Source organism: Carassius auratus, chromosome 43, assembly GCF_003368295.1.
Source record: "Carassius auratus strain Wakin chromosome 43, ASM336829v1, whole genome shotgun sequence".
Lineage (NCBI taxonomy): Eukaryota > Metazoa > Chordata > Actinopteri > Cypriniformes > Cyprinidae > Carassius > Carassius auratus.
In genome coordinates this window covers 7,308,708-7,327,068 of record NC_039285.1, presented here as the reverse complement: position 1 = coordinate 7,327,068, position 18,361 = coordinate 7,308,708, and the positions used below count along the sequence as shown (strand labels likewise).

General features: G+C 37.2%; 1 protein-coding gene across 3 annotated transcripts in view; it reads right to left on the bottom strand.

Moving 5' to 3' along the window:
- The window catches only part of LOC113061593 (breast cancer anti-estrogen resistance protein 1-like), a 75,789-nt gene that overhangs the window by 17,053 nt on the left and 40,375 nt on the right, over nt 1-18,361 (bottom strand). For all 3 annotated transcript variants that reach the window (XM_026230833.1, XM_026230834.1, XM_026230832.1), the window contains exon 2: nt 8,637-9,332. In XM_026230833.1, the coding sequence (XP_026086618.1) occupies nt 8,637-9,332 (696 nt within the window). The remainder of the gene's footprint in view (nt 1-8,636; nt 9,333-18,361) is intronic.

The following is an 18,361-nucleotide window of genomic DNA, read 5'->3' as shown; positions in this document are numbered from 1 at the left end:
ACTACCTCTCCTCCTGCTCTGCTGGCAACACAACACTCAGGCCTGTCCGCAGCACCTATTAATAAGACCGAGATGAGTCTGTCTCCTTGGAGACCACCACACCGTCCCCGTGGCCAGCGATCAAAGGTTAGTCCCTGCCAGAGACCATTGTGCATGCTTGAGGAACTGAAAGATGCTCAAACGAAATATCAATTATATATTTAGCCATGGAAATGTCTATTCTAATGTCTAAAACTAATTTAAGCACTCTCATGTCATTTTAAACCTGTATGACTTTATTTCTTCTGTGGAACACAAAATATGTTGCTTTGAACCCGATGTTGTGGTTATTAAATAACACTGCATCTATTCCATGAAATAAATTCTATTAAATGAAATAAACATTGAAATAATATATATTAATTGAAATAAAGCTGAAATCAAACAAATATAAATACCAGAGGAAAAACTGAAATGTTGCTGAAATCAAACAAGAGAAAGTACTAAAATGACTAAATCTGAACTAAAGCTAAATATAAATATGAATATTTTACTGTATATTTAACTATATGAATATTTAAACTGGCAAAAGCACAAACAAAAATCACTGAAAAATAAAAAATAAAAGCTAATTAAAAATATTTATAAATAACATAATAATAGTATATACATAGTAATAAATATAAACTAACACTGTTTGACCCCACTGACTTGCTGTAGAGACTTTTTTTTTTTTTACATCCTTTGTGTTCAACATGAGAGTGAGTAAATGATGACAATTTTCATTCAACTGTCCTTTTAACTCCAGCTATGAATAAAAGAAAAAAGTGACTGTAAATACATTTGGCAGCATTTGGTCTTCATTACAACTACAACTAGCTGAAATCTCCTGTATCCTCTGACCTTCAGGGAAAGATGTAAAACATCACAGAGATGGTTTAAGTGGTGACCACTGCGTTTAGCCCGTGGTGCTGGAGTTAGCCTTTCACAAGTCAATTAAAATCTCCTTTAAACCTACTCTTACATACATTTATGAACATGAAGGGAATGATGAACAACACATAGAGAGCAAAGGTTCTGTGTACTCTTCAGCGGAAGACATACGGCATGTATGAAGACGCAGTAAATGAGTTTGCAGCTCCATTAGGCCCCCTGTTCTTCTCTCTGATCTGTGTTTTTTCAGTCCTTTCAACTCCCTGCAGTACAAAGTGAACCCTGTGGCCTCCTGTGATATTCCAGCCCTTTGATGAAGGCCACTGGAGCACAAATAAAGGCTCGCAGTGGTCTGCTGTTTATGCTGAGGGGCCCGCATCGGGCCCTGTCTCCCCTCTTCTCCCTCGATCTGCTGCTGGCTATATGTGGGGACGTTAATGACAGGACACAGCGCATGAGAAGCGAAATCCTCCTCCCGCGGCTCCACCCACCATCGCCGCTCAGGCTGCTAATTCTGTCCCACTGATCTTGCCGTTTTCCACCGCTCCCTTCAGCTGTCAATCTCCCGTCCCCTCGCTCGGCTCACGCTGTCAGAGCAGAAAATGAGACCACAGCAGGTAATGGAGGAGATCCTGCTAGAAAGAATCGTGTTTTGTCTTTCTTTAGACAGACACACGCTGTCTTTTCCACTCTTTATCAGACACTACCTGTGGCTGTGTTATCTGACAAAGTGGTGTGCTCAAGGTTACAGGGCACAGAGACCCCTTAACTGGTCTTCACTGACCTAGCGATGATCTCCCGAGTCCTAAAGGTGGACACCTGATGTGTCCAACAGTGATGTGTCCTCGAAGACAGTCACTTTAAAGCTGTAGCTTCTCAAGCTTAAAGCTTACTCAAAAAGTAGTTCAAATACAGTCTCGTTACCCATTTGAAAAAGTAGCAACCTAACTACAAGATAAAAAGCTAATAAACTACAAACTGACAAAAAGTAGTTAAATGTAGTTCATCTCAATTAGAATTATTCCATTAAACTTGAACGGATATACTTAAACATTAAATACAACTACTTAAACTTCAAATGCACTTTATTTTTAGCAGCATTTAACTAAATATTTTATTACATACATAAAATGAAGTGCATATAAATAGAAAAACAATACAATGCTGCACATATTAATCAATCCCCCAAATTACATAGGCTACAGGAATAAAAATAGATATTGTGGCATAAATAAACATTCATTAGTTCCATGCATTATTCATTCATTTCCACGTTTTATTAATTTCACTTATTAAAGTACAATCATGGTAATGATCTACTAATTTTTCCCTCGTTTTAATTTAGTTAAATAGTGGTCATGGTTTAGCTAAAGAGAGGCAACAAATCAACTAATATTCTTTGTTTTAATTAACTAGGATTTAATTAATAAAAAACTAACAACTCACTAAAACGAGAGGACAAACACTGGTTCTCAAATTAGTCAGTAAATCATTTTGAATCAGACCTGAACGAAAACGAATGAACCAATCTACTAAAATAAATCAAACTTTAGAGATCGTATTTGATTATTGTCTCAGTTTACTTGGCCGTGAAGCTGCCTATGCAACACAATGTTTTTTTTTTGTAAAACAATAGATTTGAAAACATCTTAAATCAGCTTAAGCTGGTTTTAAAAACTGAAAGTAAAAACTGCCCAAAGCCTGTCCAGACTGGAAGACCAGCAAACCAGGCTAGAAGAAGCGGGGCTTCTATCGGGCTACTGAAAAATGTAGTTAAATTAGACTCAGTTTTTAGTTTGTTACTCCACAACATTTGTCATGAGGATGCAATGAGATTTCAACTGAGCTCCGAAGCTCAGGGAATCATAAATAAAGCACATCGGTGGACCAGATGCACAGCGTGTTCAAAGCTGCCCAGTCATCACACTACTTCCTGCCTCTCCTCCAGCTGTAAGGAAAACATGGCATCAGCTCTTGTTTTCTCCTTTAGTCCCTCTCTTCCACATAAGCCACATCACACTAAACCTGCAGCCGCTGCAGACACACTGGGCCCAGACACACTGCTTGTAATGGATGGCGTGTTGTCTTCAGACACACTCGCTGCATCACATTACTATGTACAGGGGACTGCTGGTAGATATGTGCTGATTCAGAGTCAGTGTGTGCAGTCTGAGGACAGAGTAATGAGGCTACGTTGAGGCGCAGTGCCCTGGAGCAGCCAATGCTTTACTCATGCGCTGTGATGTGAGGCCAATATCAAAGTCCCTCTTTAAAAGCCCACAATGCACTGCAGTGAGGCCCAGAGATACAAACCTAAAATCACACAGGCCCCTGAGGGGAACTGAGACTATTTAGACAACCATTAATAACTCTCTATTCAGTATTCTGAAGTACTCACTGAGACGAAAATAATCAAAAGAGAGTGTGCCTCTGGCAGAGATGTCCAGTTCACAAATAAATTATCCAACTCTATATCAGTTCATTTGAAGCATTCCATTGAATTTAAGAATCATAAACAACTAAACATTTGACACAATCTATGTAACTTAAAGGGATATGAGTTGCTTTCTTATGCTGAACATAAAAGAAGATATTTTGAAGATCGCTGGTAATCAAACAGTTGGTGGTCCCCATTGACTTTCATAGTAGGGAAATAAATACTGTGGAATTCAATGGGTACCACCAACTGTTTGATTACCAGCAATCTTCTTTTATGCTCAACATAAAAAAGCAACTCATACAGGTTTGGAATGACACAAGGGTGAGTAAATGATGACAGAATTTTCATATTTGGGTGAACTATCCCTTTAATGAAAAACAGTGCGAGGTCTTCTTAAGGGCCATTCACACAGAATGTGTTCTGGCATTGAAAAACGCAAAATGTGAGCAGTATAATGGGATAAAAGTATGGTCTCAAGATAAACGTCAGTAGATGTCCGGCTAACATGTTTACACAGGAAAACAATGGAAAAGTTGCACAATGGAATGCAAAAATGAGTCCCTTAAGCACAATGTGAAATGGAGAGCCTAAAACCACCTTTGCAGGGGTAAAAATTCTGTAACACATTGGTCTTGACTTATTTTCTTATAAAATGTAGCAACATTCATATGATAAAAAGATACTGATATGCAAAAATAATTACATTTATTGATTATAATAATCAGAAAAAAATGACTCGGCCAAGTAAAGTAGTTCATAGTTATGGTACCTTAATACAGAATGTGCTGTCTTGCATGGACGTATGTTAATTTTTTTCATTCTCTGGCTTTGAACAAGCCTCATCCAATTACAATTTAAAATGCAATGCTTTTAAACCAGATCATGAACTGATTCCCTAAAATGAACCAGAAAGAATGATGCCTTGAAGGCCGTCTAAAGGCAGGGAGGAGTAGCTCTGCTCTTTAGGAATGTGAGGTGGGAGAGGTTTGCAGTAGATTACAGACGTGCCAGCCAGTGAGCGGAATTCCCACAAGATGCACACAAGCACTCAGTGCCTTTCCCATTCCCAATTCCCATTTGAAACTGATGGTAAAAACACAAGACGAAAACTTTTGCAAACAGGTATTCAAGAAACCTGTGTAAAATAGTATTTTTAATCATTATTTCAACATTTTTCAGTTTGATGCCAGAGACATGACATGAGAATATATAAGAATAATAGATAATTATTGGGTGCAGAAGAGCAAGAGCTGATTTTGATCTGAAGTAAATATTAAGCTTAGTGTGGAATTGCCCTAGTCATACGTTTTGTTAATGGTTCTACGTGACAGAATTCCATGGTTAACTTTAGTCTGGAATGACTGACAGGGAATAACATTCCTTCTCAGCAGTGACCTTCAATGCTGCAAAAATGATGCTTGGAATTCACTGATAGCATTATAATAGCAGATGTTAAACTGGTGTGTTTCTCCACACTGCTGTGGATGTGTAGGTGGAGGATGGACTACGATCTCTCTAGTCTTCTTTTATTCTCACAATGTTCTCCCCTCCCTCTCTCCTCTAAACACTACCTGCCTGGTCCTGTAGATAAGCCAAGCCATCAACCTCCTCTTCCCTACCTGATCAGGTGATCAGACTCAACTAAGTCTCCAAAGATGACACATTTACAATCAGAACAGGCAGTGCGGCAAACCATCCACAGAATCTCAATCTAGCCTTTGCCATCTCCCCGTTCCTGTTTCCCAGCGCACCTTTTCTTAATAAACCAGCTATCTGTCCAGCATCCTGAACGGCTATAGCAGGTGCCATTAAAGAGATAAACCAAGACTATTTCTCCATCTCTGCTGCCCCTTTTCACTGTCCATTCGACTGTATCCTTAATAGAACTAAAAACCCCACCCTCTTTGTGACACGCTCACGTAGTCCACAACCGGATGAACAAGCTTTTGCTCGAATCTTTCTTCATCCGTCAGTTTTATTTACTCTAATGGTCAATGTGCAACTTGAGTTGATAGTGTAAGCTCAATCTGGTTAATGTGTAAGCAGGACAGCAGGCGAGTCTTAGCGGTGGTGAGTCACAAACATGTACAAATCTTATTCTTGTAACTGAAGGCCACATCCGGTATTACGGTCTCATTTCGTAAGAAACATCTTTGATCGAAGCATGTCATAATGTTTAGTGTTCATTCTTATCAAAATTTTCTTGATGTGAGTCACTGAGTTCAGCTTCTTAGCAAATCAAATTTAGGAAGAAACTAAATGAACAGAGCAAATGGTTACTTATGGAAGCACGATTCCAATATGATAACTAGGACTGCAATTTTTTCAATTTATCTGAATTCCAGCAATTTATTGTAATCAATCACAATGTGGTTTTATTTTTTATTTTAATTTTTTATCTCACAATAATATCAGTTTTATTTCTTTACTCTGAAGCAGAAATTACTTCCATAAGAAATCATTATGATTCATTAAGACAGGGCAAAGTAAGGGAGAGTTAATGTCCTGGCCGTTGGAGGAGCGTGCTGGGGCTTTGTTGGTCATGTGCTAACACACCCTGCCTGTGCATGTCTTTGATGTGACACACAGCTCAGTTGTTTCAGCTGCTTTATCAGAATCCCTCAGTCCTAACCCTGATCATATAACTCCTCTAACTGTGCCACAGTATCGCCTGGGTGAGTCTGTCCACAGTTAGCCACAACAACGAAGAAGATCTTATTTAAATAAGGATTAATAGCCAAATTCCCACCAAAGAACTACATTACCCATGATCCCAAAGAGTGATATGAAGTGTTCAGATGCAAAAGCCTCTAAGTGCCATTTAAAAATGTTATCAGGCTCCTATGTTTATGTTCAGTAATGGCAATGTATAGGTCCTTTTCTATCTCATTATAGTGATAAAAATGCCTGAAAAAAATGCTAATTTTAGAGAAAAAATTCAGTTGGCACTTAGAGGTTTTGCAACTCTTCATATAGTCACTCAACTTAGGAATCACAGCAAAAGTGTTCAACAGTGACCAGGCACTGCCATAAAGCATTGTGAATGATGTTATTGAGACTATTTCTTTCGAACAACTTAAATATTTTACCGTTTATCCTTGACCATCTTTTTTTTCATAGTTTTTATTTTTATCTTCGCTCTGACTCAGATGTTGTTAGAACTGTAATACATAACAGATCTAGCTGATTTGGTTTAACTCTCAAGCACGACATAAACAATAAAAACCTCAAATAAACAGCCTCTGTTGCACGCATAACTCGTACACTGCTTTCTGCCTCTTATTTCATGTGAGCCTTGAAAAAATTAAGTGACTGGAGTAATTCTACTCTGGAATACATTCCTTTATTAAAGGGGGGCTGAAATGCTATTTCATGCATACTGAGTTTTTTACACTGTTAAAGAGTTGGATTCCCATGCTAAACATGGACAAAGTTTCAAAAATTAAGTTGTAAGTTTGAAGGAGTATTTCTGTTCCAAAAATACTCCTTCCGGTTTGTCACAAGTTTCGGAAAGTTTTTTTCGAGTATGGCTCTGTGTGACGTTAGATGGAGCGGAATTTCCTTATATGGGTCCTGAGGGCACTTCTCCCGGAAGAGCGCGCGCGCTTCCATATAGCACAACACTGAGAGCACAACAGACTTCACTGATCAGAGCGAGAGCGTCGCGAAATGTCACAAAAGGAGTGTGTTTTTGGTTGCCAGAAAACCCTGCACAGATTACCTAAAGAGAAACAGCATTAAGGGACCAGTGGATGGAGTTTATTTTTACAGAGCATCAACGGAGTTGTGTAAGTGTTTGTGTTTGTTCCCCTGCATTTCGAAGATGCTTGTTTTACAAACAATGCCCAGTTTGACGACGGATTTGCACATCGTTTATTTCTTAAGGATAATGCAGTCCCAACGAAAAAGGGTCACGATAGTGTGTTGGAACCGCATGCGGTGAACTTCAACATGCAGTAAAACAACAAGATAATAATAGATTTTTATAGTAACAAAATCCAAGATCACTTGTGATCAGATCACCCAAGATCTTAACAGCAGGCATAAACAGGGTATATGACTGTAATGCAAGGCTTCATTGATTTGTACATTTTGTCTATTTGCTCCAATCCCCAGGGTAAAAAATGCATGTCGTTTTTTGGACAAACCATGCTAATCCCCCAGTATTCTTTGCGATAGCTTGAAAACCTTGTTAACACCATCGTACATTACTTCATGATTTTCCCAGGACTGTTCCAGTCATTTATTATGACTAGATAAGGATTCTTAAAATAAATATAAAATATATGATAAGTATTTCCAAGATTTTTCCAGGCCTGGAAATTAAACTTTTAAATTTCGATGATTTTCCAGAACCGTGGGAACCCTGTATAACACAATGCCTTCACTGTTTTTTGCAATGAAAACTTTTCACACTATGAAAATGTCATAGAGGTTGAATCTGCCTGACCACATTCAGCTGTTTTATAATCAACAAGTAAGTAATGATGTGGTCACGCTAACATCATAGCGTCTCATTAGCATGCTATAGTTTTAAATATCTATGTACCCATGTCACAATGACCGGAACCAGTGACACTGAGCCATGTCTCATCTTTATGGCTTTTAGGTAGAGCAGAGTTGACAGGTGGCTAACAGTGAGCAGGCCTGCAGCTTAACCTCTCCTCATTCATCCTTCCATCTTTACACTTCATTTCCCCCGGCTCTGCGGCAGTCGTGGCATATGGCTCAGTGGCCTGCAGCACTCTCTCAAGGGACCATCACTGCCCACAGCGTCCACCTGTAGTTACCACTTGAAAAAAAACTGCTTGCTCACTCTGTGCTCCCCATGGTCACCGGCAATATCAAATTCTGCATTATTTATGACTTTCACACTCTCCTCCCCTCCCTCACACTCTCCTTTCCTCTGCCTATATTTCTCGTCTTCCTGTATGTTTTCCCAGATATCACACATCCTTGTATATGATCATGTCCAACTTTAAATGCTTTTCTGTTTTACTTTCCAAATATGACATATTTTGAAATAGCAGTGAATAAAGTTAATATGTGGGTGTTTTAATATAACCACTAAAAAATTATATAGAAACACAGACGACACTGAAGCAAACCAATCTTTTGATAGATTTTTCCTCTGTGTATACATATCCTTACAAGTACAATTTTAACTGTATTATCTATGTCACTTTCAAAAATTGCTGGTGAAATTTTTTTACTTATTGTCCCCCACTACTGTGAGAAAATGCATGCCCCTGCACAAATGTGCATACAAAAAGTATTTTCCTACCTTCCCGATGGGTTTGGAAGAGTCCCAGCTCCTCTCTATTGATGGGGGAATCTGGTAAATGTCTTGTGTTTGGTTCACAGAGGGTGGCACCTGGTACACATCCTGCCCTGGACACGGCCCTCCTGCAGTGGGTGGCACCTGGTAGATGTCCTGGCCTGGAACATTCATGGAGGGGGGCACCTGGTAGACATCATGTGGGGAGGGAGGGTACTGTGCCTGGCTTTGCTTTTGTGCCACAGCAGGAGCTTTGGGTTGGGGCTTTGGAGGTTGGGGGCCAGTGGGCACCTGGTAGAGGCTGGAGGGGGTGGGCAGACCGTGGCTGGGGGGGAGCATGTAGACGCCGTCTGGGTTGGTTGAGTTGGCAGGGCTGGAGGAGAAGGCAGGGTACATAGCCGTGTACTGGGACGCAGGGGAAAGATTGTAGGCACTCTGAGGCAGGTTGAGATGGCTCTGAGTCGGGCTTGGTTGGCTCACTGACTGTTGTAGCTGCTGCTGCTGCTGTTTATCGTACATGCCCACAAGGATCTTCAGCCGGTTGCCAGGAACAATGCCTTGACGGCCGTGTAAGGAACAGAGCCACCAGCCTTCCAGCCCCTGCGTGTCCCGCTCCAGGACGGTCATAATGTCACCCTTGCGAAAGGACAACTCATCTGGAGACTCCGCCAGATTATCGTACAGGGCCTTTGCCAACACATTCTACAAGAGAAAACAAGAGAGAAAGAGATTAAGTTTGGTTCTCAAATGATCTCATATTTCACCAGGATCACCAGGATCTCCAATGCTAAGGATGCATTTATTTGATAAAAAAAAGTAAATTTATTACATTAATATTGTGAAATTTTCTTACAATTTAAAATAACTATTTCTATATTTTTTTAATGCTATTTATTTCTGTGATGCAAATCTGAATTTTCAGCAGGCATTATTCCAGTCTTCAGTGTCACATGATCCTTCAGAAATTATTCTAATATGCTGATTTGGTGATCAAGAAATATTTCTTATTATGGTACTGTATATGACAATCATAAATATTTATATAATACAATATTTTTTAATATCAATTTTTTTTACCTTTTTGAACTTCAACATGCAGTAAAACAACAAGATAATAATAGATTTTTATAGTAACAAAATCCAAGATCACTTGTGATCAGATCACCTAAGATCTTAATAGAAGGCATAAACAGGGTATATGACTGTAATGCAAGGCTTCATTGATTTGTACATTTTGTCTATTTGCTCCAATCCCCTTCCCGACACATTTACACACCACAGACTCCATCTGTCCTCTCGTTTACACTGCCACCCACAAGTGCAGCTCGTCTTTGACACTTAAACAAATATTTGCAATCCGGCCCCCTGGACTAGCACAAGAGCGCTAGAGCCTGGCACAGTGCCAATATACACGTGCTCTACGTGCCACTTTAATAAAGCCACAGTCAACCAAAAGCACTCAATCACCGTATTCTCAACAAAATCACAGCGTTTGTTTGGCTCATTGTGATCGTTCATTGTGTACCAGGCAAAACCCCTACAACTGTTAAAGGGGAAAAAAAGAAAGAGAGGAATAGAGTAGTTTAGCTTCAATCAAGACAAAACATCTCTGCTATTGAGTGATTCAGTGGAGGGTCTTTGTGCAGGAGAACAGTAGAGAACAGCTCATTTCCAACACTAAGAGCTCTATGTCCCCTTCGCACCCCCGTCTACAGCTCTCCCACCGTGAGTTCAATGGGGTTTGCGAGAGTATGAGCTCAAGCTAACAGGTGATTGATGCAGCGCAGTAGATAGCCAGCAGGTGTTTGATTACTAACAGACCTCCCCTGTCAGGAGTCAGGACACACGCTGCCTTCGGGTCATGTAGGAATGATCGTATTTACGGGATGAGCACCACATGAACGCAATCATAAAGTTGTGATTACCAGTGGGAAACTCTTTTTGGACTGGAGGCATCAATTCATGTATCATATCAGAAGCAAATTTATATTTATTACATAGTTTCAATTTGAATGTTGACCATATATTTTAGTTTGTATTCATTGCTGTTACTGATACAGTAGCAATGAAGTTTGCTATAGAAAAAAAATCGAATCAATTAGATAGTTTAGGAGACATCAGTCTTCTTGTGTGATAAAAATGTATTCCATAACTCTCTGTGGTGGCAGGAGAATGATAAAATACACAGATAATTGTTTCAGGTACAATATTTTTGGTCTTTTTGTGTTAGAGTTAGAAATAAGAAATTGCTGAATACTTGTTTTTTGGACAAAAATCTCTTCACATAATAATTGACTTTTAATTATTATTATTTTTTGGAAGAAAATAATAAATTTTCTCAGCAAGTACGCATTAAATTGTTTAAAAGTAGCATTAAAGACATGTTACAGAAGATTTATTTCATGCTAGAAGCGAGACAATAAGACATGTTTCTTGTTCATCAAATCACCATATAAAATGATTTCTGAAGGATCATGTGACACTGAAGACTGGAGCAACAGCTGCTGAAAATTCAGATTGGCATCACAGAGTAATCATTTTTCACAATATTACAATTTTTACTATATTTTTTATTTTAAAAAATGCAACCTTGGTGAGACTTCTTGTTCAACCCTCACAAACCTAAAGTTTTGTTTGTTACTGTACTTCACTGATGATGTAAAAGTGTATTTTTGAGAATTCTCTTCACACATTTTGCCACTGGAACATGAGAAAATCTTATATGACATATTCAGTCAAAACTGTACATTGTCAGAGCACTTTTGTCTTTCTGTTTTTTAACATAATATCTAGGACAGTAGGTAATGTGAATAGAGATGCAGCCACAGCCTGCAGCTACATCTTTCTTCAGGATCCCTGTGGTATAATGCTAATTATGCACCTCTGTACACAGAAACTCCCCAGTGCTCACAATATCTGGAATCGTGCCATACAAACTGTGTTGAGTGCAAACATTTTTGGCCTTGTTTGCATCGTTCAGTGTTGAAACAATGCATACAGCAAAGAACCAACACTATCAGCGGGCACAATTCATTCTGTGTGAATCCCTCCCTGTGTCTTTTAAAGGTCTGTGTTGAGAGCAGCAGTGCTTTAATGAATGGTGTCTCTGTGCTCGGAGCTGGAGGAGAGAGAGGAGAGGCTCACAGAGGGCATATCTGACAGATGAATGGCCTGCCTGTGCTGCCAGGGTGAGGGACAGTCCCTGTAGTGTCTCCCTTAAAGGCCGGAGGAGACCGAGGCTGGACACAATAGCGTCCGAGAGGTTTTACTGCCTGTGAGCAGCTGGTTGAGATGTCACCATGTAGTGCTGGCACACGCATGCACACACAGGGCACTGATGCACGTATAGACGGAGGAATGCATGAATGTAGACGCACAAATGCAAGCATACCTCCACAGCCCCCTCTATCCATTCAAACTCACACACACAATGCCAAAATAATGAGAAGCACTCAGGCCAGCTGAGAGAACTCATTAACTCCATGGGCTTTTCCATGGAGGCAGTTTAAGCCATTCTTTGGGAGTCTTTGTAAAGGAATGGGACATTCTGACTAGGGCTGAGCAGTATAAGCAACAGATTTTGCTATAGCATATATAGACATACACAGGACTATTATTAGTACTATTATTAATCATATCTATATTATTATTAATAATAATACTATCACTATTAGTATTAAAAATTATATATATATATATATATATATATATATATATACACACACACACTTTTACTCAGACTTTTAGATGCATTTAAAATGTCTCCTTCTAATAAAACAGTATAGGAATATAATATAGTATGAAATATGAATGAATGATGTTGCAGACTTTGTGCAGACTTTCCACCAATTACTGTAAATGCACTCTAAAACCAGTAGGAAAATCCTCATAATACTAGCTGGAATCTAACCAAAGCCTATAGGCAATATAATTTACAGTATGACAAGAAATGTCACAATTTGCCACATTAAAATTAAAACTGGTAATTACAAAAAAATGATAATACAAAATCTTTGTCTTTTGGATTACAACTAAAGTCCACAACAAATAAATCATTCAGTTATGCAATTTTATTTAATTGGTCTAAAAATAGAAATGACTACATACTATTTTAGTTAATAATAAAAAATGAATATATCTTAAAATATATTATAAATATTATAAATAAATGCATTTGGTCAAACAGCCCACTCCTAGTTCTGACTCTATGAATATGTAATGACAAACATGCTTCCTTCAGAGATGGAGTAGATTTACATTGTTCCTGATGAGGCTGACACCACTGAATACATTAATTAGGTGATTGACATTGTTGTTGGAGCATTTGGATAGAAAGAAAAGAATTTCCTGTGACTTGATGTCTTTGTCTTTCTTCTGCCGTCTTATCTCACTTGCCTTCTCTGCCTTTGAAAAGCGGAAGCAAATTGCAGTAGAAAAGCAGTGCTGTGTGCTTTCTGGGCTATTCTACACTCTTTTTTTTCCATGAGAATATTTTCCTGCCAAGCAGAAAGGCTCTGGAGGACTGATGACATCACAAGCTGTTGAACTCTGCCTCCATTTCAGAAAGTATGCCAAACCTCTCTGTCTGTCTCTTTCTGTCTCTCTCCCACTTCTCCACAATTCAGTCTCTCTTTCTCTGTCAATCAGCACACAGGACGTTTAGGGAGTGATTCACAAGGGTTTATATGTAAGGGCGAGTCAATGATTCAGTGACAGTGAACGTTTTCTCATTTCTTGGGAATGTATGTACACAAAAGAAAACACGAGCACATCAGCATTAAGACAACAGCTGGAGAAAAAAAGAAGGAAAATAACAGAGATGGGAATATTTGACTATTGATCAATGGATCAGCCCAGGATAAATCACACTCTTCATTTGCGACAATTATAAAGTGCAACTGTAAAGCACTGTACTGTACATTAAACAACAACAGAACATGAGTTTGTCTCACAAGGGTGTTTTCTGGTGTACATCTGCATTTATTAAGCAGTAATGTGAAGCTGTTTTCAAAATAGTTCGAGACATTCATCACTAAAAGCAGTAAAGCTAAACTTTTGAAAAAAGATTTCGCCAAAGCAATATTTCATACTGAATCCTGTTTTTGTAACAAAAGAGCCCAGACTTCATGAGTCTTTCTGACTGATTCATACGAAGAACTGTCTAAGCACATGTGATGCTGTTCATGTAAATTATTTGCCTATTTATTGTCTCTGTATTCGTTTTAAATTTAATCTAATTTTAATCAGATTTGTAATTATCTGCCATCATGAAATACTACATATAAAACTACAAAAAACTTTAATTTATATAACCAAAAAAAAAGAAAGAAAAAAAATAGTGACAAACAATAGAATTTTGCCATATAAAATATTGCATAGAATGAATATCACTGAATATTCAAATAGATCATCAAATAATTTATGAATAAAGCAGTTCGCTAAAATGATTATTATTAGGCTTCCCAGTGCAATTTGAAAAAGAGAGAGACATTTTAGGACAGAAAAATGTATTTAACTATACATCTATGTGTACAATGTAAATATAAAAACAATACAGCATTAAAGACAGTATAACATTTTAAAACACTACAATGCAACTTTTTGGAAAATCTTGTCGCTGGAAAAGCTTCATTGTTTTGACAGTGGCTGAGTTACTGTCAGGCTACTGTAAGTTTGTTACTGGCCAACACTGTTATCAAAGCATTGTTTAAGAAATAGTAAAGAGGCTTGTATAAGTTCATCACCATGGCAATGTCCAGGTCAAACACCTTCCCTGTGGCTATAGCAGACAGAGACTGATGCTTAACATTATTATCTCTAGAGAAAGACAGAGCACGGATAAAAGAGATGAAGGAAGAGAATGGAGAAGAAAGGGAAACTGATCATCCAAAAGATGAAACGTTCAACTATTTGCATTTAAAAGGGTCAAGAGTGCAGGAGCATTTAGAAGGCAACATGTTAAAGGCTTAAAATAGTTCCTTAAAAATGTAAAAATCTGTCATCATTTGCATGTATTTTTTATTTTTTATTTTATTTTTTGTATATACTGATCACCCGTTTCAAATAATGAAAGTGAATGAGGACTGGGGCTGTCAAATTACTACACAGTTTCATTATAGTTTCTGCATTCTTTTTGAAACAATGGCACGTAGAATAACTTGAGGGTGAGTAAAGGCCTGTTCACACCAAGAAAGAAAACTATAAAGACAACTATAATGATACTTAGCTATATATTAGCATTCTGTCAAGCTCTTTAAAGTCGGGTGGATTCTGACTGGCTGTCAATGTTTTTATCATTCCTCAGCTGGGAAAAAAACATACCTCTGTTGTTATCATTAAAGTTATCATGTGTAATTCCCTATTCTTACAGATTTAACAATTATTAAAACTTTATAGTTATAGTTATCATTAAAGTTATTGTCCTTGGTGTTAATGGGCCTTAAATGATAACACAACTTTCGAATTAGAATCTACTTAATAATTGAGATAAAAGTGGCAGAGATGGAAAGAGGAAGAAATGTTGAGAATGAAAGAGAATTCCACAGGATGGAGGGAAGAGAAAACAGGGATGTGGACCTGTGAGAGAGGGAAGGAAGGAAGGAAGGAAGGAAGGGGACAGAAAGAGCCACTGAACAGGAGGCAATGTGGCAGCTGCTGGAGTGTGTTCTGTACAGACAGGTCAATGAGTGTGTGTTCGTATTGTTGTGGAGGGGTTGGGCTGAACAGCTTTTGTCTGGTGCCTCTACATGACCCCGTGGGACAAACACTAGTAAAGTTAGCAAGGTGGGGGCAGGTTGTGTTTTTGTGTGTTATTGTGAGTGTGTGTGAGCTCATTAGCTTCAAGGGCACGGAGACAGTATACGAACACCTCTAAACCAAATGTGAAAACACACCGCAGCTACAAACAATCTCATGAACAAAGTCACTGCAAACCAGGAAATGCATAATATAGCCATAACGTTCATTGTCGCAGTGTTGGTTTTGGTCACTAAAACCATTAGAAATGGTTTTTTGGTGATTAAAATAAAGCTGACATAAATTTTAGATAAAAACTTAAAATTAAAAAACCTAAAAAATAAAAATATTTGAAATGTCACCCAACTATAATAAATGTCAAGGTAATAAAATTACTAAAACTGAAATAAAAAAATTATTCAACTGATATTTAATTTAAAAAAAAAATACTATTGAAGAAAACTATTAAAATACCAAATCACTAATCACCAAACTGGAAATATAAAAATAAAAGCTAATTCGAAATGTATTATTGTAGTATTTAAATAATATTCAAATAACAGCAAATGTCAGCTGACTTTTTTTTTTACTGTATCAGATGATATTGTATCATTTATTTTGCATGCTCAGTTTAGCTACTGTTACATTATTTTTATCATCTAACATTCACGTAACAATCTTTAATGTAAAATTAATATACAATTTTCATACTGTACATCATAAGGTTATGTCTAATTTTACTTGTAAAATTTAAAATGAACCATGTCATTTTTTTTATATACCAAACAATTTAGAATTTTTTATATCAGACATTATAGGTTATAATATGACAATAGGACAAAAAATATCATATAATCTATACTTTAAAATAGCGTCCATAATTAAAGTGCAGCGTGAACACAAACTAAAGGGAAGTTACACACCTGAGAATTGATTGTTTAACTGAAACTATGAAAATCTTCCCACATTTCACTTGAGTGAAAGATCGTCATCCAGGTACAGTTCAAACCAGCCGTGCTTTTGTCCCTTATGGCCTGGTTTTCATTCACACCAAATTAAAGATAGAGTCTCATCTGTTTCAGGTCTATTCTCATCACACATCCACCTCCTGAGCTCTGGGAGAAAACATTCCCTAACTCATCAAAAGTTTTACTGGTTTAAAAACAGATGGGCGCTGCAGACAAAACAAGGCCATCTCGGTTTTGTCGCTCACAAAAGACACCTGAGCTTTTATCTGCGGAACACAGAAGTGGTTTCTAATGTGGTTTCTCTCATCTATATATGAGGCTTGGGTGTTATTCTGCGGTCAGGTTGTTATTCTGAGGGGCTTACTGGTTGCAAAAGTAGCAGGTTGGAGTAATTATAAGGCAGATGGAGTTTGGGATGTTAAGCTGTTGTAGACATCTTTCAGACATATACACAAGAAGCAGACGCTTTATCAGACAGCAGCGACAGTCATCAGAGATGTGACTCAGATAGCCAGACATGTGTTTGGACATTTGTCAGTCATGTATGACACACACACACATGGAAAGAGCGTCACAGAGAAATAGACCACCTAATAATGATTAAGTCATCATGTATTAACGTTCATGCTGTTTAAAAAAAAAAAGTATGATTTTATTACAACCATCTCCATTTCTTTCCACAGAAACAGCATCAGGGTTAGTAAACAATAACAACACTATCCCTTTAAGACTATATTTTATATATATATATATATATATATATATATATATATATATATATATATATATATATATATCTTTTGAATAAGTGAGGATAGCAAAATAAAGTAAACTGTGAAATATTATACAAATTCTTCATAAAGTGGACTACCATTAAAAATTTTTTTTTTTTTAAATCAGACACTTTGACCTGACCATGTTTTGCTTAAGTGTTATCAGACATTATCAAGATGAATTTGTTCTGACACATGCAGTTTAACTCTGAGTTCTTGTCATATTTTTTTATCAGTTTCTGAACTGTAGTGAATAATCTGTGATAATGTGTGAAATGTTGACCTTGTCTGAATAGATTAAGGTTTGACTGTATATGAACCGGATAAATACCTCGACTAGAAATATACCATGTAAGTGGGGCACAAACCTGCTCTATTTACATGAAAGGACCTGAAAATCTTGCCAGAAAGGAAGACAATAGTAGAAGGTTGATGGCAGAGACAAACAGTGGGCCGGTGGCCTGCTCTATTTTCACTATATAGGTGAGTTTACAACAGACAAGACCAGACTTGAACACCTACAACAGGCCTGCGGAGGAAAAGAGCAAAGGCTGGGAGGCACATAATTAATCATTAGGTTGAGTGTGTGTACAAACCTAAGCAAAAAATAGACAATAACAGATGGTACAGTCATAGAGTATGGCATAAATATGAAGAAATATGATTTATTTATATTCTCAAAAGTAATATAATTAATAGTGTAGCATTTTTGGAACACTATTATAATATGTTTATTTTATATTTGTACTGGTTGTTATGCCTTATTTGTGAAATTGATAATAAAAACAATTATAATTCTTCTGAAAGTTATTTTTTATTAAGTTGGATAAAAATCCACACACACTACCATTCAATTATTATTATTTTTTTATTTTTATGAATCTCTTATGTTCACCAAGGTTGCATTTATTTGATCAAAATTACAATAATAACTATTAAGAACAATTATTATTATTCATTAAAATAACAGTTTTGTATTGTAATATATTTTAATTTATTCTGTGTGATGATGTTGACCCGTCAGAAGACCCCATATGATGCTAACCCTGAATCAACAACAGAACTAACAATTATTGCTACAAGTGTGACTGCAATATATAATAATTATTAATTATTAATAATATTAATAATGTTCATCATCTGGCTGACTATGACTTGTATAAATGTTTCTACAAATCCTGTCATAGGTGCACAAATTGACAGTCACCACTTATAAGCTATTACTAAATATTGTAGAAACATAATTTTCTGTAAA